Source organism: Gekko japonicus, unplaced genomic scaffold, assembly GCF_001447785.1.
Source record: "Gekko japonicus isolate JY-2015 unplaced genomic scaffold, Gekko_japonicus_V1.1 scaffold503, whole genome shotgun sequence".
Classification (NCBI taxonomy): domain Eukaryota; kingdom Metazoa; phylum Chordata; class Lepidosauria; order Squamata; family Gekkonidae; genus Gekko; species Gekko japonicus.
The window spans coordinates 87,752-109,534 of NW_015165844.1; the positions used below are offsets into that span (position 1 = coordinate 87,752).

At 46.7% G+C, this 21,783-nt stretch overlaps 1 protein-coding gene across 1 annotated transcript in view; it reads left to right on the forward strand.

Annotated features, from left to right (window-relative positions):
• The first annotated feature begins 165 nt into the window (after positions 1-165).
• Positions 166-21,783, forward strand: part of AMOTL1 (angiomotin like 1) — a 101,892-nt gene continuing 80,274 nt past the window's right edge. Inside the window, exons 1-2 of the mRNA XM_015411049.1 lie at positions 166-296; positions 9,279-9,329. Of these exons, the coding sequence (XP_015266535.1) occupies positions 212-296; positions 9,279-9,329 (136 nt within the window). The 5' untranslated portion in view covers positions 166-211. The remainder of the gene's footprint in view (positions 297-9,278; positions 9,330-21,783) is intronic.

Here is a 21,783-nt window from a genome sequence, read left to right on the forward strand (position 1 = left end):
GGGGAAGGGAAAGGAGTTTGTAAGCCGTTCTGAAGGGCGGGGTATAAATCCAATCTCCTCCTCCATCCTCCTCCATCCTCCTCCTAATGTTGATGGTAAATATAATGCCACTATAATGTTCTAATGTGGGCCTTTTGTTTTTGGAAGCTCCCTAGCCATCTGGGGAAGCTGTCGTCTGCTCACAAGCTGGTACGTGGCCTCGTGCAGAAAGATGGACTTCACTGAGCACTGGACCCTGGATGACATCCGCTGGCTGACACACAGTGGACTTCTTCATTTTGTCAATACGTTTAGAGGTATGATGGGGGTTTTTGGGGGGAGGGTGGCTTTTAGTTTTCGCCCTCTTGCCAATTCTATATCCTTTCTCCACAGTGCTCTTCCAAAAGGTCTGCTAATTTTGCAAGAGGTATTTTTGGAAAGATGATAATTTTCATTTTCAGGGTGAGTAGTGATTGGTTGCTGAAACAGAACCAACCCTGTTAAATCAGACTGACTGCGTAACCAATAAGCATAAAAGGTCAGGAGTTGGACAAAACACCACTCGTGTAAGAGGCTCTTCATAGCGTGAGTGAACTAAAAGTCCATCTGCACATTGGTGCATAGTATGCTATCATTTGCCCTATATAGCTATAATTTGCAGCTGGGTTTTCCTAGTTTAGACAGACAATCCAGGAACAAATTATTGTTATAGAGCTATAAAGCTCTATCATTATGCCATAGAGCGTAATATCCAATGATGTTTGGAGACAGCCAAAAATATTCACCTTGTATCTCATAGAAGGAAATATTCTGAAGGATCACTTGGCAAGAAGAAGGAAATCTTGCAAGCTCTGTTTTATTATGTAAGAGTTATAAGTGTATTTTGTTACCATTTCGATAGTCTACAGCAGATACAATTACACTTTCCGTAAACTAGACTAATATTCAAACCACTATACAAAGTATGCGAGCTGTATAGGGTTGTTAGGGACCTGTGTATATTCCTTTTTTCCCCTTGTCTCTAACTCTGTTTCAACCAAATGTTGTTCTTCAAAGTGTAGACTGCTGGAATGTTGTGGAATTAACAGTACTCAAACACACCCAGGATTGGGTCAGATATTACATAAAGCTGTGATTTATAAGTATACAGTGATTGTCTGAACATGGGCCACACTCCACTGCTAACTATGGTTAATTGGGAAGCCTGAAACTATGACTTGAAATTGGTTTCTTAACCACAGTCAGTCCTAACCAGTGTTCCCTCTAAGCTGAGTTCATGTGAGCTAGCTCACAGTTCTTTAGCCTCCAGTTCACACATTTTTATTTCAGCTCAGGAAGGAGAGCTTCAGAGCAAACTAATTTATGCAGCAGCCAAATCACCTGCTCACAACTTTAATGCCAGTAGCTCACAAAGGAGAATTTTTGCTCACAGGACTCCATAGCTTAGAGGGAGCATTGGTCCTAACTATGATTTTGTGTTATGCACGAATGCAAAATCTTGGCTAAATATTGGGAGGGTTGTCAGGTCCCCCTTGACCACCAGTGATGGGTAGGGTTACTCACTCTAGGCTGGAAAACTCCTGGAGATTTGGGGATGGAGCCTGGGGAGGACAGAGACCTCAGTGGGGTACAATGCCATAGAGTCCACCCTCCAAGTATCCATTTTCTCCAGGGGAACTGATCTCTGTAACTCTGGGGGATACCCAGGTGCCACCTAGAATCTGGCATCCCTAAATCCTGACTTGTTTTACAATACCATCCTTGCCACAACTCAGGCCAGAATATCACCTAGGTCTCTGTGGTCCAACCTAGCAGTTCCAAAGCAAGAAATTGCAAGTAGATAAATAGGTACCACTTCGGTGGGAAGGTAACAGCGTTCCGTGCCCCTTTCATAGAAGGAAATATTCTGAAGGATCACACTCTGTTTTATTATGTAAGAGTTATAACTGTATTTTGTTACCATTTTGGCACCACAACCCTAGAGTCGGACTCGACTGGCTTTCAAGCAAGGGAAACCTTTACCTTTACCTTTACCTCTGTGGTCCATTCAGGAGAATGAATAATGACATAAACCAGCATCTGCCAAAACTAGGGTTGCCAGTCTCCAGGTGGTGGCTGGAGATCTCCTGGGATTACAACTGATCTCCAGGCAACAGAGATCAGTTCCCCTGGAGAAGATGGCTGCTTTGGAAGGTGGACTCTCTGGCATTATACCCCACTGAAGTCCCTCCCCTCCTCAAACCCCGCCCTCCTCGGTCTCCACCCCTGTAATCTCCAGATATTTCCCAACCCAGAGCTGGCAACCCTAGCCAAGACAAACCAGAATCTCTTGTGATTATCCACAGACTTAATCCTGATGTAACAAACAAACCATAGTTTAAAAACCAACATACCTAAGGGACCAACATACATAAGGGACCGCCTCTCCCCATATACGCCTCGGAGAGCGTTACACTCTGGAGAGTCAACATCTCCCGGTGATCCCTGGCCCAAAGGACGTCCGCCTAGCCTCGACCAGGGCCAGGGCCTTTTCTGCCCTGGCCCCCACCTGCTGGAACATGCTCCCTATTGAGATCAGGGCCCTGTGGGATCTTATTCAATTCCGCAGGGCCTGCAAGACGGAGCTCTTCCACCAGGCCTTTGGCTGAGGCAGCAGGCTGCGGTCTCCCACCCACTGGTAACCGGCCACACTTAGTTACATCCAGGGCTATTTTTGGACAGGAACGCACAGGAACGGAGTTCCGGCTGGCTTCAGAGTTGGCCACACCCACTATACCCAAGCCAAGGGAAGGCAGAATCTGGCATCCCTAAATCCTGACTTGTTATACCATCCTTGCCACAACTCAGGTCAGAATACCACCTAGGTCTCTGTGGTCCAGTCAGGAGAATGAATAATGACATAAACCAGCATCTGCCAAAACTAGGGTTGCCAGCCTCCAGGTGGTGGCTGGAGATCTCCTGGGATTACAACTGAAATCCAGGCAATAGAGATCAGTTCCCCTGGAGAAAATGGCTGCTTTGGAGGGTGGAATTTATAGCTAATGTGTTTTAAATTTTATTGTATTTTTTGAAATGCTGTGACCCGCCCCGAGCCCTTTTACGGGATGGGCGGGATATAAATGCGAAAATAATAATAATAATAAAAAAAGAAATAGCCGGACCTTCATGTTTGAACCAAGTCCCTCCCTCCTGCCTCACATGGGTTGCCACCAAAATACATCAATACGTGCAGCGTTCCAGTCTTGTGACACACGCACTGAGAGGCTGTAGGACGGCTCTGTCTGTTCGATACGGCTTTGCTTTCATCCCATCGCACCACTGGAGGTAATCGGGCCTCTGCCGCACTGTGTTAAAGGCCAGGACGTGCTGAGCTCAGCAAGCCCCAAGACTGCTCGGCTTCACATTCACTGCTGGGTCTGGAACATACTGCAGAATGAGGTGATTTTGGTGGCGGGGGAGCGGGGGGAGAGACTTACAACATGGGTCTGGGTCTGGGAACTCAGCACTGGATTAACTCCTTACAAAAGAGCAAACGCACAAATAGACCTTAGAAACAGGGCGCTTCGGTGATATAAATAAAGCTCGGTCAGCGTTATTCATAGGACTTTATTCAGAAAACGGAAATGAAGTCCAGGGCCAGATGAAGGTGAACAGACTAGGGTTACCAACCTCCAGGTGGCGCCTGGAGATCTCCCACTATCACAACTGCTCTCCGGACAACCAACATCAGTCCCCCAGGAGAAAATGGCTGCTTTGGAAGGTGGACTCTAAGGCATTGTACCCTGCTGAGGTCCCTCCCCTCCCCAAACCCCATCTTCCCCAGGCTCCACCCCCAAAATTTTCAGGTATTTCCCAGCCCAGAGCTGGCAACTCTACAACAGATTCCCAACAATGGTGTCCCTCGGCCTTTCCATTGCTTAACTGACAAGACTCCATAAGTGCCGAAGGCAAAATAAGAATTTAAAAAATCAGTTTTCTTCCAGGCCATCCCCCAGACCAGAGCCCCCAACTGTATTAAATATAAAGTTAAAAAATATATTTATTTAACACCAAATAACAGTAAGCAATATAAGGGTAATTGTTGGCGCACTAAGCATCTGTTTATTTTGCTTAATCCGGGGGCAATTTCTCACACACCTCTCAAAATCAAACCAGCCCAGTTTTTAAGTAACAGTAGCTTGTTTTATGAGCCATAAAATGCAGAGCCATTGTCTTTTGATCTACTGGTCATAAAATTTCTTTACCCGGGGCAGCCTTACAACACAATGGGACCCAACTCCAGATTCCTGAATTCAGGCTTCCAAAATTCTCGTCAGGATTCTCACTGACCTACAGTCAGCTGTAGTTTAGGCTGAACTAAGGGAAGGTGGGTCAACAGGTTGTCTTTATATTGTAACATGACCGCCTGATGTTAAACCTAGACCCTTAGACAAATCATGCTGACCTGTCATCATGTGACTGAGACCTTGATCAATAAAAATGGCTGTACAGTGACCCCCCCTCCCCACTGAATCTGAAAAATGTAGTTCTGACAGAGGGCTAGAGGAATGTCTATAAAATATGTCACACATCAAAGGAGGAAAGGGAGAGGTCGCAAGACGTGACAGACGGATTTGATTAAAACGGGAAGATATGAGGGGGGATGGGTGCGACTGGAATAGCTTTTAAAACCATGACAGTCCCAAATTACAATAGATAAATTGGTTTTTTGGGGTTTTTAGGATCATCATAAGAACATAAGAGAAGCCAATGTTGGATCAGGCCAATGGCCCATCTAGTCCAACACTTTGTCACACAGTGGCCAAAAACACCAGGTGCCATCAGGAGGTCCACCAGTGGGGCCAGGACACTAGAATCCTCCCCACTGTCGCCCGCCTCCAAGCACCAAGAATACAGAACATCACTTGCCCCAGCCTGAGACTTCCTATCTATACCTTGTGGCTAATAGCCACTGATGGACCTCTGCGCCATATGTTTATCCAATTCCCTCTTGAAGTTGTCCATGCTTGTAGCCACCGCCACCTCCTGTGGCAGTGAATTCCATGTGTTAATCACTCTTTGGTTGAAGAAGTACTTCCTGATACCGCATTGTCATTTTTGTCACTTGTTTGTCTCTATTGCTATGGGTTCCCCCACCCCTCCTTTTCCATGTGTGTTTTACTCCCTCTGGGACTACTAGAGAGAGCAAAACACATGGGGGGGGGAGAACCCTGAAGCAATAGAGACAAACAAGTGACAAAAATGACAGTGCGGAAGTGGCCATAGTAAAATTAGTATAAAATATATGTATGTTTAGTTGAGCCCAGACCACAGTAGATGCTTCTGATTAACTGAATGGATAGATACCAGACCTGCAATTCAAACTAACTCAGGTTGATTTCTGTGTTACAACCACGTCATGCAGGAGGTTGGTTTGGATCACTTCAGATAGCGACTATCACCATTGATCTTTTCAGATGTTAGGGTTGAGCAGGGGTCATTTCCTGCAGGAGCGCACAGGAGCAGAGCTCCGGCAGTAAAGAGCCAGGGGGCGGGCACATGCAACAAGCCCCACCCCCTGCTCCCAGCAGCCCTCAGTCAGAGCAAGAAGCAGCCAGGTAAGCTCCAGAGCCCCTCCCTGGCTCCCCGGTCCAAAACAGTCCAGTGGCACCTTTAAGACCAAGTTTTATTCAGGTACAAGCTCTCCCTCCTCTGCGAAGGCAGATCTGCACGTCCCCCCCCCCACAATAGCTAGCAATCCAAAACAGTCCAGTGGAGCCTGAGCGGTGGGTGTTGCCTTCTGACACACTTCCTGTGATGTCAGGGGGGGTGGGATATGCAAATAAGTTATGCTAATGAGTTATGCTAATGAGCTCCTGCACCTCTTTTTCTACGAAATGACCCCTGCGGTTGAGTATTGGGAGCCTACCAGACATGCATATTACATGAGCACATACATGAAGTTGCCTCATGCTGAATCTGACCCTGGTCCACCAAGTACTGTCCAGCAGCTCTCCAGGGTCTCAGGCAGAGGTCTTTAGCATTAACTACCAGGGTTCTTTGAACTGGCAATGCTGGGGATTGAACCCAAGGCCCTTCTGCATGCAAAGCAGATGCTCTACCACTGAGCCACATCCCTTCCCAATATCGGGAGTGCATGCCACTACCCATGATTCTCCTGATATGTGCAGTCACCATGTTGTGTGAACCACAAAAGGTACTGAGTATCGGAGGCCAAAAAGAGCGAGGGGGAAGCAATTGTCCTTAACTGTGTAAAAAAACCCAAATTGTTTATTTGGTGCAAACAATCCCAGTAAAATAGAACAATTTCTGAATGCTCTAATAACAAATAAAGTAAAATACGACCATTTCTGTCTGTAATAAACTTTCAAACGGTTCAGTGAAGTGGAAGAATGAAAAATAAATTGTTCTTCAAAATTACACATGAATAGAATAGCTACGGTAGGGGGCACTGGACTGCCCATAGCAATTCCCTGAATTTGAAAAATAAAATTGATCTTGAAAGTGAAAATAATGTTTGTCTCGGACAATTTCAAGAAGTTGCTTCAAAAAGGAGGTGGGATGAGACAAATCTTTCTGCTTCTGAAGAAAAAAAAATCTGCAACAGGAAGGTCCTCGATCTTAGCAGAATTTTCTGCTGTGGATGCATGGCTATTTGCAGTGTTCTCATGACTGCATAAGTACAGTTCATGTTAGCACGTACTGCGTGGAAGGAGTTTCTTTGGGTGACAGCAAGACCATTAGCTGCTTTTCAGAAGCTTCTATCTTTCAGACGTCATAAACTCATTAAAACGCATATCTTCATTAAAACTCAGCATGTGTTCAGAGAGTAACTATAAATACAAAATTGCTGTGTTTGTAGTTGAACCAGCTCAGACCGACAGGACCGGACTTTCTCAGGTATCAAAGAAACACGCAGCAAAGGGGTGGGGTGGGGACTGAGACGACTGGGGCATGACAAACAGATGTCGCTGTCTGATTGTGCACTTTAAATCCGTGAGGGAACAGCAACGGCAATGGATCAAACTGCACGTCTGATCATACCCTTTGGGAGCTATATTGGTGTACAACGCATTAACATTTATTGTGATCAAAGTATCAACTTTATCAAAGGAAAAATCTTCAATCTTGAGAGTGAAGTCTGCAATATCTTTGATATATAATTTCATCGTAGGAAGACAAGGCCTAAAAAGGCAGGAGCCCCCCTCAAACAGGCAACCCCTTGCCCCCAACTGGGAAATGGCCACCCTGCAAAGAAGGGATTCAAATCTTGGTCTCCCTGATCCTAGCCCAATTCTCTAACCACAGCAGCACACTGGCTCTTGTGGCATTTTTGTACAATTTGCTTCATGTGCAAACATACAGGCAGAGGTATTCCTACAAGGCAGAAGGTTCACTTGGCCACATGAGAGGCCAAAGGAAGAGAGAGAGAAGGAGATCCGAAGTGCATAAGAAGAGTCCTGCTGGATTGGACCAGTGATCTATCAAGACTAGCATCCTGACTGAAACAGGGGCCAACCAATTCCTCTGGAGGGCCCCCGATGTTGCCTCCCAGCACTGGTGTTCAGTGTACTAGGGTTACATAAGAACATAAGAGATGCCAATGTTGGATCAGGCCAAAGGCCCATCCAGTCCAACACTCTGTATCACAGTGTGGCCAGAAATACCAGGTGCCATCAGGAGGTCCACCAGTGGGGCCAGGTCATTAGAAGGCCTCCCACTGTTGACCCCCCCCCCCCAAGCACCAAGAAGACAGAGCATCACTTGCCCCAGAGTTCCTATCTATACCTTGGGGCTAATAGCCACTGATGGACCTCTGCTCCATATGCTTATCTAATTCCCTTTTGAAGCCGTCCATGCTGGTAGCCGCCACCACTTCCTGTGGCAGTGAATTCCATGTGTTAATCACTCTTTGGGTGATTTTATCCGTTCTAACCCGACCGCTCAGCAATTTCATGGAGTGCCCACGAGTTCTTGTATTGTGAGAAAGGGAGAAAAGTACCTCTTTCTCTACCTGCTCTTTCCCATGCATAAACTCTGGGCTGGGAAATATCTAGAGATTTTGGGGGTGGAGCCTGGGGGAGGCAGGATTTGGGGAGGAGAGGGACCTCAGTGGGGTACACTACCATAGAGTCCACCCTCCGAAGCAGCCATTTTCTCCAGGGGAACTGACCTTGGTTGTCTGGAGATCGATTGTAATAGCAAGAGAGCACCAGGTGCCACCCGGAGGTTAGCACAGCAACTCTAACTTCAAGTCACAGCAATGTCTGTTTACCTCTCTCTGTCTCTTCTGGCATCTAAAACTGCACTTTCTTTTCGTACAGGCACACATTTGCCCGCTTCTTTCAGTTGTGCGGGGGGTCACCTGTCCCAAGCCCTCATGGGTGTTTGGACAGAGCCATTTCCTAATAACTAAGGCCCACTGAGGAGAGATCTACAATCATGAAGCAATGTTACCGTGCCTTTTTTTTTTTGTCACAGACTTTGCTTTTCTCCAGGCCTGCCACTTTAAACCAAGTCCAAAGGCTAGAAAGGGTAAGATAGCCACATTCCTAGCATATAGCTATAGTGCTACACAAATCCCCAACAGGCTGCTTTTGTTACCACAGGGCTACATCCAAAGAGACACAACCTTTCAATGGATTTATGCAATTGGCCTTTTGAATAGAAATGTAGGAGAAAAACAGCATTTTGAAAGATATAAGCGAAAGGAAAAGGATGGAGAGTGAATGCCTATCGCGTTTGCAGAACTATGCCTGCTTCAGTTGCCTAGCAACTAGTGGGAGGCAGGGTGGATGGCGAGGAGGAGGATTGTGTTGACGGGAGGAGACTTGGCCATGTCAATTCAGGTGGGGGCCAGATTGGAATGCTCCGTTCAGGTGCCGCCTGTCTCCGAAGCCATGAGCGGCTGTTCAGGGGGGCAAACTTTGGGCTCCGGTGAAGAAAGAAGATGGGATCAGGGAAATACTGCCCAAATAAAGAGGTGAGGGTGAGTCTTCATGCCTGTACAGCCTGGCCATCAGGAAGTAGACCCTACAGATTTTGCTGGTTCAAAGTTTGCGGGCAGATGAGATCCAGCATCCTCATTCTGCATGGACCGATGATGTTCTTAATCCCCCCCCCATGTACAGTTGAGTCACAGTTTGGTTGATGATTATTCTTTTTCCAGGCAGAATATCAGCACCCCAAAGAGTGACGGGAACTAAGGCGGGAGCCGGCATGAATTAATTTTATCGCTCAGTTTGTGCTTTCTCAATCTAGCTGTTCTTTCAAGAGGGGTTTTGCTCTTCTTCCCTCAGAAACAGAGGCTTCCAAGGCTGTTCCAGCGATTTTGGGTGCCAGTGAGTCAGGTAAGGATACGCAAAGTACATTGTTTTATGCATCGTTCATATTTTCGGCTTCTCTTGATGTGATCTGGCTTTGGGTACTCTAATGACTGGGAATAACAGGGTAGCTCCCTGCTGTGATGTACTATGTGCATATATGGGTTTAACAGTGGTTTATTTGTATTATTCACTTAGCGAATCTTTTCCCTTCTGAATGGTGATTTCTGCAGTCACCCATGCTGAAGGTTTGACTGAAGAGGTCATTTTTGCAAAACTACGCTTGCTAGAAACATGGAGTCCAGCTAGGGATGGATCAGTATAAGCAGCAGACAAGTCCTATATCTAGAGAGGCCCCCATCTCTTCTATAATTGCAGTTTTCACCTTGGGATAATTCTGGAGAGAAGAGGTTGTCAGCTTGGGATTTCATCAGCCTGAGGTATTGACTACTGCAACGTACTGTACATAGGGCTGCCTTTGAAGATATTTCAGAAGGAGCAGCTAGTGTTAAAAGGTTTTAAATATAAATAAATATAACTCAGTAGTACAAAATGCTGTCGTTCACTCCCTGACAAGGGCTGCTTCCTTGTGGGGACTTTTCCCCCTCATGGAAAGCATTGGGCTTGTTACCACACAGCGTTTAGACTCTCTCTCTCTCTCTCTCTCTCTCTCTCTCTCTCTCTCTCTCTCTCTACGTTTAGACTTTCTCTCTCTCTCTCTCTCTCCCCACCCTTTAAAGGGCTTTCCCCCCTTTCCCTGCCAAGCCATGCCATACTGACACAGTGGGAAATGGGAAATGTGGGAAAGCGGAGGTTGGGCCCATGGGAGGGATGCCCCAGCCAGTGAGAGGGAAAAGAGGAAGAGCAGAGAGTAGAGGCAGTGGTGAGTGGGTGGTTCTGAGATGGGTGGACACAGTTCGTACCCATTCCTGCATGTTTTTGCACGACCCTATGGAAGCAACCACGGATGGGCTGTAGGGATGATATATTTCACTTAAGGTTGCCAATCTCCAGGTGGGGCCTGGAGATTTCTGGCTATTACAATTGCTCTCCAGACGAGATTGGTTCCTCTGGAGAAAGTAGCTGCTTTGGAGGGTGGACTGTATGGCATTGTACCCTGCTGAGGTCCCTCCCCTTCCCAAACCCCACCCTCCCCAGGCTCCACCCCCAAAATTTCCCCACCCAGAGCTGGCAACCCTATATGCTACCCTGACCTGGATAGCCCAAGCTAGCCTGATCTCATCAGATCTCGGAAGCTAAGCAGGGTCGGCCTTGGCTTGTATTTGGAAGGGCGACCTCCACAGAATACCCGTTGTGTGACACAGAGGCAGGCAATGGCAAATCACCTCTAAAACATCTCTTGCCTAAAAACAAGTCTAGCTCGCCACCTAGTGGTGGATAATAGTAAAGGCTACTTCTGGCTGCCAGACAATCTTAGGATCTCCTGTCTATACTATGTACAAGGCCATTTGTTGTTGTTCAGTCGCACAGTCGAGTCCAACTCTTCGCAACCCCATGGACCAGATCACGCCAGGCCTTCCTGTCTTCCGCCATCCTCTGAAGCTTGCTGTATTTCATGTTCATTGCATCTATGACACTGTCTAACCATCTCATCCTTTGCCGTCCCCCTCTTCTTTGACCTTCAATCTTTCCCAGCATCAGGGTCTTCTCCAGTGAGTGCTCCCTTCTCATTTGAGCTTCAGTTTCATTATCTGGCCTTCCAGAGAACAGTTAGGGTTGATTTCTTTTAGGATTGACTGACTATTGACAAGGCCATACGATGATAATAATAACAACCTATATGCTTCCAGGTCCAGATTAAAGGGCTGGCAGTTACCTTTAAAATTGTTCAAAGGCCGAAGCATATATTCCTTCTGGAGCATCTCTGTTCACATGTTCTTCCCCCCTCCCTGAGATCAGCTGGGATAGTGATGCTCCACAAGCCAGCTTTAACAAAGATAAGCTCTAACAGTGCAGGGCCTTTTCTGTGGCACAATGTTCTCTAAAACCTTTCCATGATATCAGATGTTCTGTGTCACTTCCCTCTTGGTGTTTGGTGGCTAGTTAAAAACTTAAGAGCCAGTTTGCTGTAGTGGTTAGGGCCACAGACTCTAATCTGGGAGAACCGGGTTTGATTCTCCACTCCTCCACATGCAGCTGCTGGTGTGACCTTGGGTCAGTCACAAGTTCTTTCAGAACTGTTCTCTAAAGAGCAGTTCTCGAAATAGATCTCTCAGCCCCACCTACCTCACAGGGTGTCTGTTGTGGGGAGAAGAGGGGAAAGGGATTGTAAGCCACTCTAAGACTCCTTAGAGGGTATAAATCCAGTCTCTTCTCTCTTCTTCTTAATTGTTCAGGAAGGCTTTTAGTGTTGGCTGGTAAGGGAGGAAGGTTGGTTGGATTTCTTTTCATACCAATTTTATGCCTTTAGGAGCTTTATCTGTTTTATGTCATTCTGAGTTCTGTGATTTTTAGACATGGTTTTAACCTGTTTCTTGGGCTGGATCCCGGATATCCATCCCATTAATGGTGGTGCTTTCCATCACCTTAAGGAGCCTTCCTATGATGCCTGTTGCATCAAAGAAAATCTTCTTGCGCTAGAGGAAAGAGCCACGATTAGTTGAACAGATCCACAGGAGCCAACCCCTTGGGATGATTTTTATTATTTTTTTGTTCACCCCTTTGGGTGCCACTTTTGGGCAGAAAAGAAGTGGTATACCATCACAAAGAAAATCAATACAAGAACAAGTAAGGGCTACCTTTGAAGACAACCTAGACACTACAACTGATCCAGAATGTGGCAGCCTGATTATTGTGAGGGGCTAGTCGCCAGGAACATATGTTGCCCATTTTGAAATGGCTACATTGGCTACCAGTCTGTTTTTGAGTTTAGTTTAGGTTGCTGGTTACCATCTCCTTCCATATGTCCATGTGCACCATCTCCTTCCATATGTCCATGTGCACCAACAGCAGTAGTCAGGCAGCTGTCCATTGGCTATCCCATCACTTAGGGTGGTCTGGCTGGTATTGACCAGAGCCCGGGCCTTTTCCATTATGGCTCTGGCTCCATGGAGTAGGCTCTCTGAAGAGGTGAAAGGCACCCTACACCCCCCCCACCCCCTGCAAGTGGCCAGGGGAGACCTTAGGGATGCCAGCCTCCAGGTGGGACCTGAGGATCCCCCAGAATTACCTCTCCTTTCCAGACTACAGAAATAATTTCCCCTGGAGAAAATGGATGCTTTGGAGGGTGGATTCTATGGCATTGTATCCTGCTGAGGTCCCTGTCCGCCCCAGACTCCATCCCCAAATCTTCAGGTGTTTCCCTACCTGGATCTGGCAACCCCATCCCCTGCAGGTGGCCTGGGGAGACCTTGAGGAGGCACTGCAAGGCCTGTTTGTTTGCCAGGGCTTTTTGTGTGTGTGTGCGTCTGGAAGTCATGGTTGACTTCTGGCAACCTCTAGTGGGGTGGGGCCATTTCAGAGAGGTGTCTTGCTATTGGCTGCCTCTGCATCCCAGCCCTGGTATTCCTTGGAGGGCTCCCTTCCAAGTACTTGCCAGGGCTGGCCCTGCTTAGCTTCTGAGATCTGACGAGATCGGGCTTGCCTGTGTTAGCCAGGTCAGGGCTGTTTGCCAGGGCTTTTGAGGGGGTCTGAATGGTGAACATCTTTCTGACGGAGAGCGATTTGGGGATTTGCAAACCCCCAAATTGTAACTGAAAATGTCTTTTAACTATTATTATAAACTGCCTTGAATCACAAGGAAAGGTGGGATAGAAATGTTTAAATAAGTACATTAACTAATAACAGCTGAAGATTGGGGTGTCGTTGGGCAGACCAGGCCGCCTCGCGAGCCACGGCGCCTCCCAGATAATTTAGGTTTAATACCACAGCTTGATGCACTGCAGTGTTGCCACACCCTTAGCCCCACAACTAGATCTTATCCACACCGACCGACTGTACCTGTCTGGAAAGCTTTCTGGGAAATGACCTTCGTTTGCCTATTTTATACAGCTTTCGAGATGTGGGTGAATGCTGCAGGCAGGAGATTGGGGCTGATGACCCATGGCAGGGGCCGTATCCACACCACAAGGATCCCGTTTCTCTCTGTCTCCGCTGCTGTGAATACAGGGGCATTTGCCCTGCTCACTAGAGCATCTGCATGGAAGTGTTGTATACATTGTCTTCACATTTTCCCTGCACTTTTTGCCCTACTGTGTCACTGTAGGGCATTTTTTAAAAGTGGTCATTGTTCTTGTGAAGCAGTGCAAAAAAAGAAGTCTAATATTCTGTCACTACAGTTTACTAAAGGTAAAGGTAAAGGTTCCCTTGCTCGAAAGCCAGTCGAGTCCGACTCCAGGGTTGCGGTGCTCATCTCCGTTTCAAAGCTGAAGAGCCAGCGCTGTCTGAAGACGTTTCCGTGGTCATGTGGCCGGCATGACTAAACACCAAGGCGCACGGAACGCTGTTACCTTCCCACCGAAGTGGTACCTATTTATCTACTTGCAATTTTTTGCTTTAGAACTGCTAGGTTGGCAGGAGCTGGAACTAGAGACGAGACAGTTTACTAGAGCTGGATTAAAGTCCAGTTAGGGTTACCAGTTTTGGTTTGGGAAATTCCTGGAGATTTTGGGGATGGAGCCTGGGGACAGCAGGATTTTGGGATGGGAGGGTCTTCAGTGAAGTATAACGCCAGTTTGGTGTAGTGGTTAAGAACGATAGGACTAAGCTGGAGAACCAGGTTTGATTCCCCACTCCTCCACATGAAGAAGAAGAGGAGATTGGATTTATACCTCAGCCTTCACTACCCGGAGGAGTCTCAGAGCAGTCTACAATCCCTTTCCTTTCTCCTCTCCACAACAGACACCCTGTGAGGTAGGTGGGGCTGAGAGGCCTCTTTCAAGAACTGCCCTTGAGAGAACAGCTCTGAAAGAATTTATGACTGACCCAAGGTCACACCAGCAGCTGCATGTAACCAGCAGCTGGGTGACCTTGGGTCAGTCACAAGTCTCTCAGAGCTCTCTCAGCCTCACCTACCTCACAGGGTTCCTGTTGTGGGGAGAGGAAGGGAAGCCAATTGTAAGATGCTTTGAGAATCCTTTGCGTAGAGAAAAGTAGGGTATAAAAATCACTTCTCCTCCTCCTCCTCGCAAATAAGCCATTTTCTCCAGGGAAATTGATCTCTGTTGTCTGGAGATCCGCTGTAATTCCAGAAGCTCTCCAGACCCCACCAGGAGGTTGGCAACCCTGTCCAGTAACACCTTGGAACCCAACAAGATTTTGGGGGTATGGCTTTCAAGAGTCAAAGCTCCCAAAGGAAGTACTTCTTCACCCAAAGAGTGATTCACACATGGAATTCATTGCCACAGGAGGTGGTGGCGGCTACAAGCATGGGCAGCTTCAAGAGGGAATTAGATAAACATATGGAGCAGAAGTTCATCAGTGGCTATTAGCCACAAGGTATAGATAGGAACTCTCCGTCGGGGGCAAGGGATGCACTGTATTCTTGGTGCTTGGGGGGGGGTGGCCGACAGTGGGAGAGGTCCTAGTGTCCTCGCTCCACTGGTGGGCCTCCTGATGGCATCTGGTATTTCTGGCCACTGTGTGATACAGAGTGTTGGGCTGGATGGGCCTTTGGCCTGATCCAACATTGGCTTCTCTTATGTTCTTGAAGAAACTCCTGCAAGCTCATACACTGAAAATCTTGTTGGTCTCTGAGGTCCTATCAAACTTGACTCCAGCTCTTCCACTGCAGACAAACACAGCTACCCTCCTGAATTCTTAGCTTTTAATTTTTTAAAAAAGTCTCCAGGCCTTTCTCATGTGGAAAAACAATGGCTGATTTCCCACAAGCGCTGCTCTTCCCTTTTGCCCTGATGGTACGTGTCAGTTTCACACAAGCTGCTGCGCAGCCGGATTTTGCCCCGGAGCTTCCAGCAATTTTCCCCATGTCTACTCAATTCTCAAAAAACAGGATTGAGTAGATGCGGGGGAAATCACGCAAAGCTGCGGGGGGGGGGGAAATGCGGCTGCACAGCAGCTTGTGTGAAATTGACACGTACCATGGGGCAAAAGGGAAGAAGAGCGTGGAGCAGCGCTTGTGGGAAATGGATCATCACGTGGAGCAGCACTTGTGGGAAATCGATCATCATCTTTTAGTCCAATGGTACTCACTTAGCACTTTTGTTTTTTCCTGTCAAGTTGCAGCTGACTTAAGGCAACACTGTAGGGTTTTCAAGGCAAGAGACATACAGAAGGGGTTTGCCATTGCCTGCCTCTGCATAGCAACCCTGGACTGCCTTAGCAGTCTCCCCCATCCAAATAGTAATCAGGGGTGACCTTGCTTAGCATCTGATGAGATTGGGCCATCCAGATCAGGGTACATTTGCAATTACACATCAACTGAAGGAGCCACATTTATTTCCATACCTGGCATTGAGGCCTGTACCTCAGGGAAGCATGAAGCTAACCTGTTTCTCCGGCGTTGGCTGTTTCAAGGTGGGAACCACCTGTTAAACACAAGCCCCACTGGGCAAGGGCCTTGCCCTCTTTCTTGAAACATGCAGCAAAGGCCGTATTGGGGAATGGCACTCAGAAGAGCCACGTGTGGCTCCTAAGCCACTGATCTGAGTATTATTACTTAAGCCCAAAAAGGGCTAGAGGCTTAGTTTTTTGGTTTTTTTTATTTTGAAAGCCAGGAATTCAGAGGAACTAGTCGATTGTGGCCACAGATCTTAATATACTGTTGGGCTATACCACAATAACAATTACTGATTTTTATTGAAAAGCCTTGAAAAAGCTCACTGGCGATATTTTAGAGAAAGCAGCAGTTGAGAGGGACTGTCAGCAGTTGAGAGGGACACCAATACAGGCTGGATCTTCAGAACTGCATAACTTCCCGTCTAGACAGTTTGCTAATGCACATGGGCTGTGGTGTTTCCAGAAAGACTGTACTAAATCAAGTCTCAGGAAGAATGGGGGGGGTGGTGTTGCTGGGAAAACCTGGAAAGTAGACAGAGGACAGTGTTGTGTGCTTCCCCCCCCTAAAACAAACAAACAAACCAACCTGCGGTTTGGAAGAAATCCTTGGCAGAGGTTAAAAAAAACCCCTGCATGGATGCAATAGTGAGAGCCAATTTGGTGTAGTGGTTAAGTGCGCGGACTCTAATCTGGGAGAACCGGGTTTGATTCCCCACTCCTCCACTTGCAGCTGCTGGATGACCTTGGGCAAGCCATAGTTCTGTCAGAGCTGTCCTTGAAAGAGCAGTTTCTCTCAGAGCTCTCTCAGCCCCAACTACCTCACAGGGTGTCTGTTGTGGGGAGGGGAAGGGAAAGGAGTTTGTCAGCCGCTCAGACTCCCAGTGAATGGCGGGGTATAAATCCAGTCTCCTCTTCTTACTCTTCAGTGTTGTGTTCAAACTTTGATAGCCCCATTCAATCTCTTGTGTGGGGGAAACAGAAGGGCTTGTGACTCGGGCAGGAATGTTATGGAGGCCCCAGTTGTATGAACGGGCTCCTGATCATCGGGTACACAGAAGGTTGTCGCATTTTGTGTGACCTCAATAGCTCTTTTCCCCCCCTTCCAAATATGGAGGTTCCCAAGCATCTGGACTAAGATTCTTGATCTCTCTCCTAACCCAGCTCAGACACGATCAGCAGAACAATCACAGGCATGATTGCTCTGGGGATCAGTCGTGCTTTGGTGTGGATGGAGCTGATGTAGAACAGACAGACGTCGTTGCGAGATGTGTGTTTAAAAAGAGACACAACTGCAGCCAACCCGGATAGTGAAGGAGTCCAAAGCTTTTGGGATTCCAGAATCTGTTGTGCAACTACTACCGCTAGGAAGCCAATTCCATTTGATGTTCTTTAAAGTGTATGTGTGTGTGGGGGGGGAATCCCCCAACTGTTTGTTCAGATTGCCACCCAGCTGTGAGAAACTGGCTTCTCTCCCCCCCCCCTTCATTCTGACCTCATCCGAGCTTGAAATGAATCCAGGGAGCCGATGCTGTGCCTCACAGCATCCTCGGTCAGAAACAAAAGAGGTCAAATTATTAAACGAAAGAAAGAAACGATCGCTCTTCGTCCAAATGGAGAAAACAGATGGGCCGCGAACTTTATTTTTTTGCGGTTTCCAGTTGTACCACAGTGTGCAGTCTCAGAAGGCAGGGGATGTACAGTATAAATATGTACATTAATTGCCATGGCAAAGATCTCATGATGCCTGTTACTTTTAGGGGGGAAGGATACATATTTTGGTCAGTGCCTTCCGGATTTTGGTAGCTAGTGGCCGTGGGGCAGGCATCGATGGCTTTAAATGATTCTTGCAGATGGAACTTTGAGCCTCTTTATGTAAAAACTGTGTAACTGTGAGGCTCTTAATGCAAAACAGTTTCAGCGGGCAGGGCACTCATTCAGTTATAGGAGTCTGCATTCTGCAATAAGGTGTGTCTCTGAGTGGGAAGAAAACAAGGCTTGTATCTAATCAGAACATGCTGTGTTCCTACTAGAATTGCCAGGTCCTCTATGAATTTGTCTGATCTCCTCTTAAAGCCATCTAAGCTATTAGCCATCATCACTACGTTTTATGGCAGTGAATTCAATAAGTTGATTATACCAGTGATACCCACGTGTGGATGCCATGGTTCCCACTGAGTTGTTTTCTGGTGTCCTCTTGTTTCACCCTCAAGGCGTCTCTCCCCCAAAGCAAAGAGCCTATCCTGGCTTTCTTCCATCTCACTGGAGTGAAAGGTGCTTCATAGAACCTCAAGAGGCATCACCTTTGCATCTGCAGGGAGGACCCGTTCAGAAATAGCTATGCCCGTCATAGGAAGATAGCTTGGAACCTTCCAGCAGCTTGTGATCCCCCCCATGGCAGCCATTTTGTGATTGTGCCCACTACCCTTTGTCCCAATAGCAAGTATACCCACAGGCTCAACAAAATTTGAGGACCCCTGGATTATGCACTGTGAGAAATAGTTCCTTTTGTCTGTCCTGAATCTTCTGCTCCTAATAACGTAAGGACATAAGAGAAGCCAATGTTGGATCAGGCCAGTGGCCCATCCAGTCCAACATTCTGTCACACAGCGGCCAAAAACACCAGGTGCCATCAGGAGGTCCACCAGTGGGGCCTGAATTCTACCATTATGTGAGAGGGAGAACAAATTCTCTCTATCCACTTTCCCCACACTACAAATAACTTTATAAACATCTAGTGTGCTTTCTAGTCGTCTTCTTCTTTTTTGGTAAATTGAAAAGCCACCAAATCTTTAGCATTGCCTCACAATGAATGTGCTCTAACCTTCTTTATGAGGAAGGGATCTGTAAATATTTATGCACCTTCATCCAGGAGGTCATCTGTAGCATGGAGATTTTTCTGTGTGTGCGTCTACGAGCCCAACATCAAATGTCACTGCAGGTTTCTGGAAAAACGGAACTGTGAGACAAACGTTTAGATTCCATTGCAGAATGTTATCTGTCTGACGAGTGATGCAATTAGAAAGAACAGATCTTAGCCGAACTGTCAGCAAGAAGAAACGTGTCGTGTTATAAATTCACCCTGCCTTTGGAAATGAAATGTCTCCAAAAGAAGCTGTTATGTGCCCTTTAATCTGTTGCTATGTGGAACTATTGAGGGATGGGATTGGCTACAAATCATAACCTTCCAACAATTGGAAAACTAGCACAGCAGCAAGTGGATGGGACAGAACCTTTCTCCCTAATATGTACATATAAGGTAGCTGCCCTATATTGAATCACACCATTGGTCCATCAAGGTCGCCCTGAGCCTGCTTTGGCGGGGAGGGCAGGATATAAATTAAATAAATAGATAAGGTCACTATTGTCTACTCGGATGGGCAGTGGCTCTCCCAGGTCTCAGGCAGAGTTCTTTCACATCACCTCCTACCTGAACCTTTTAGCTAGAGATGCAGGGGATTGAACCTGGAACCTTCTGCATTTAAAGCAGATGCTTTATCGCAGAGCCATGTGCCCCTCCCCCTGCTTACTTGCAAAAAAGTAAAATATAGACCAATCAGCCTCTTGTCCATACCAGGAGAGGTGTATGCTGCCCACCTACAACTAAAGCTCCAGAGTTGGTCCTAGAATTTATCAATTCCAGGCCCTGAACAAATTGGTTTTTAAAAGGATTAATTGACATTATACCATGCATATGTGCTCTCCTTTCTAGCTGATAAATATACATCATATCCTGGAGAATTTGTTTACCCCTTTTGTGGACCTCAGGGCAGGCAGCCTTCGACAACATCTCACACACAAGGCTTTGGATCAAATTGGACCATTTGGGAATTCCGAAACAATTACTAAGAGCATAAGAATATAACATAAGAACATAACAGAAGCTATGTTGGATCAGGCCAATGACCCATATAGTCCCAAAGCTCTGTCTCACACAGTGGCCAAAAGCCAGGTCCCATCAGGAAGTCCATCAGCAGAACCTCCTGATCTGATTGTCTTTTTATATAGTTTGGTGTAATGGTTAGGAGCGCGAACTCTAATCTGGGAGAACCAGGTTTGATTCCCACTTCTCCATATGAAGCTGCTGGGTGACCTTGCGCAAGCTACCGTTCTCTCAGAGCTGTTCTCTCAAGAGCAGTTCTCAAAGAGCTCTCTCAGCCCCACCTACCACACAGGATGTCTGTTGTGGGGAGAGGAAGGGAAGGGGATTGTAAGCCGCTCTGAGACTACGAGTGAAGGGCAGCGTATAAATCCAATCTCCTCCTCCTTCTTCTTTCATGAGAATAAGATGTCCAATAACTAGTTGCCTCACAAACCCAGTCCCTGTCACAAAAAGATTGTATTTTGGCACCATATTTATGTAATCTAGAAGATTTATATGACCTCCCAAATAAATTACAAGCTAATAATTGTCAAGCAGCTCTTCTTTGTCATTCAAGGGTGGCGGCAAGACGTCTTCTCCAAGCAGTTGTTGCCTATTGCGGTGATAACCTTCTTCTCATTAACTACACCAAATCCAAAATAATGTGTTTCCAGAAATACCCATCATGGAAAAAAGCAGACCTCTGGATCATTGATGGGCGTTTGATTGAGCAAGTGTCTAATTTTAATTATTTAGACCTTCATTTTGCCTCTTCTAATAACTGGAAATTTCATTATTCTTGTCTCCTTGAGTTCACCAAAGTACATCTAGCAGCAATCTTGAGATTTTAAAAAATAATTTTATCATTTGTCATTTTGTACCTTTTGCTCTGAAAGTCTACCAAGCAAAAATTAGATCTTTTTCTGCTCTATGGCTCTCCACTCTGGTTTCCAGCTCTTACTTTCAAAATTGCACCTTTACAGTCAAAATTTCTCCATCCCATCTTTCAAGTGCCTAGTTGCATTTCAAACTCGAACTTGTATTTAGAAGTTGGCCTTACTTCCATCTCTTTGATGGTATGGAAAGCCGTGGTGAAATTTAGATTTCATTTGTCTCTTCCTGACCTTCTAAAATAGATTGAGCTTGATCTTTTTGTGTCCTCTTGGACAAAGTTAGTAGATGAAAGACTCTCATATCTGTGTGTTTCTTACCCTAGTTTTCCTTCGTGTGACTGGGGCCTGAGTACCCCTTCTTTTCCATTGCTTCCAGATTATCTGCAAATTTTAACAATTCCAATTTATCAAAGACTTTTCTTCTTGGCTCGACACAATGCTCCATCCCTTAACAAATTATTCACTAGATTTTCAGGTAGCCCAATCAAAGAGAGGGCCAGCCCACGTGGAAACCTGGAGACGGAATCACTCACTCATTTTTTGTTTCTTTGTGATTTGTATTCCTCAAGAAGATAAATTTTTATTTCTCCATTAATATCACACTTCCCTGTGTGTTCTCATAATTACCATATATTATATTGTCTGGTAAAGATAAGGATATCACCCACTCCGTAGTCTGTTACCTAATCACAGCCTTGAAGATTTGTCCAAAGACATAAGTACTTTTCGCCTAGATGCTCATATGCATACGGGCGCTCTTTTGGCACTAGAAGGGGAAGCAAAACATCCCCTCAACAGTAGTCTGAAGCGATATGACCTACTCTGTCACCTCAGGATTTTTTCACCTCGGTTAGCTCTGCGTAGAGCAGGGGTCATTTCCTGCAGGAGCAGAGCTCCGGCAGTAAAGCGCCCAGGGGGCGGGCACATGCAACAAGCCCCACCCCCTGCTCCCAGCAGCCATCAGTCAGAGCAAGGAGCAACCAGGTAAGTTGCAGAGCCCCCCCGCCCCCCCGGTCCAAAACAGTCCAGTGGCACCTTTAAGACCAAGTTTTATTCAGGTACAAGCAGGGCTCTAGTCGGGGGGGAGCTCTCAGGTACGGAGCTCCGGAAGAGAACCTCTAGGGGGCGGGGTGGTCACGTGGTGAAGCCCCGCCCCCTTCTTTACCCCGCCCTCTGCTTCGATCCTCATTCCGTTTGGGAATGAGGATGAAGCAGGAGGGTAAGTAGCCGGGCCTTCTGACACACTTCCGGT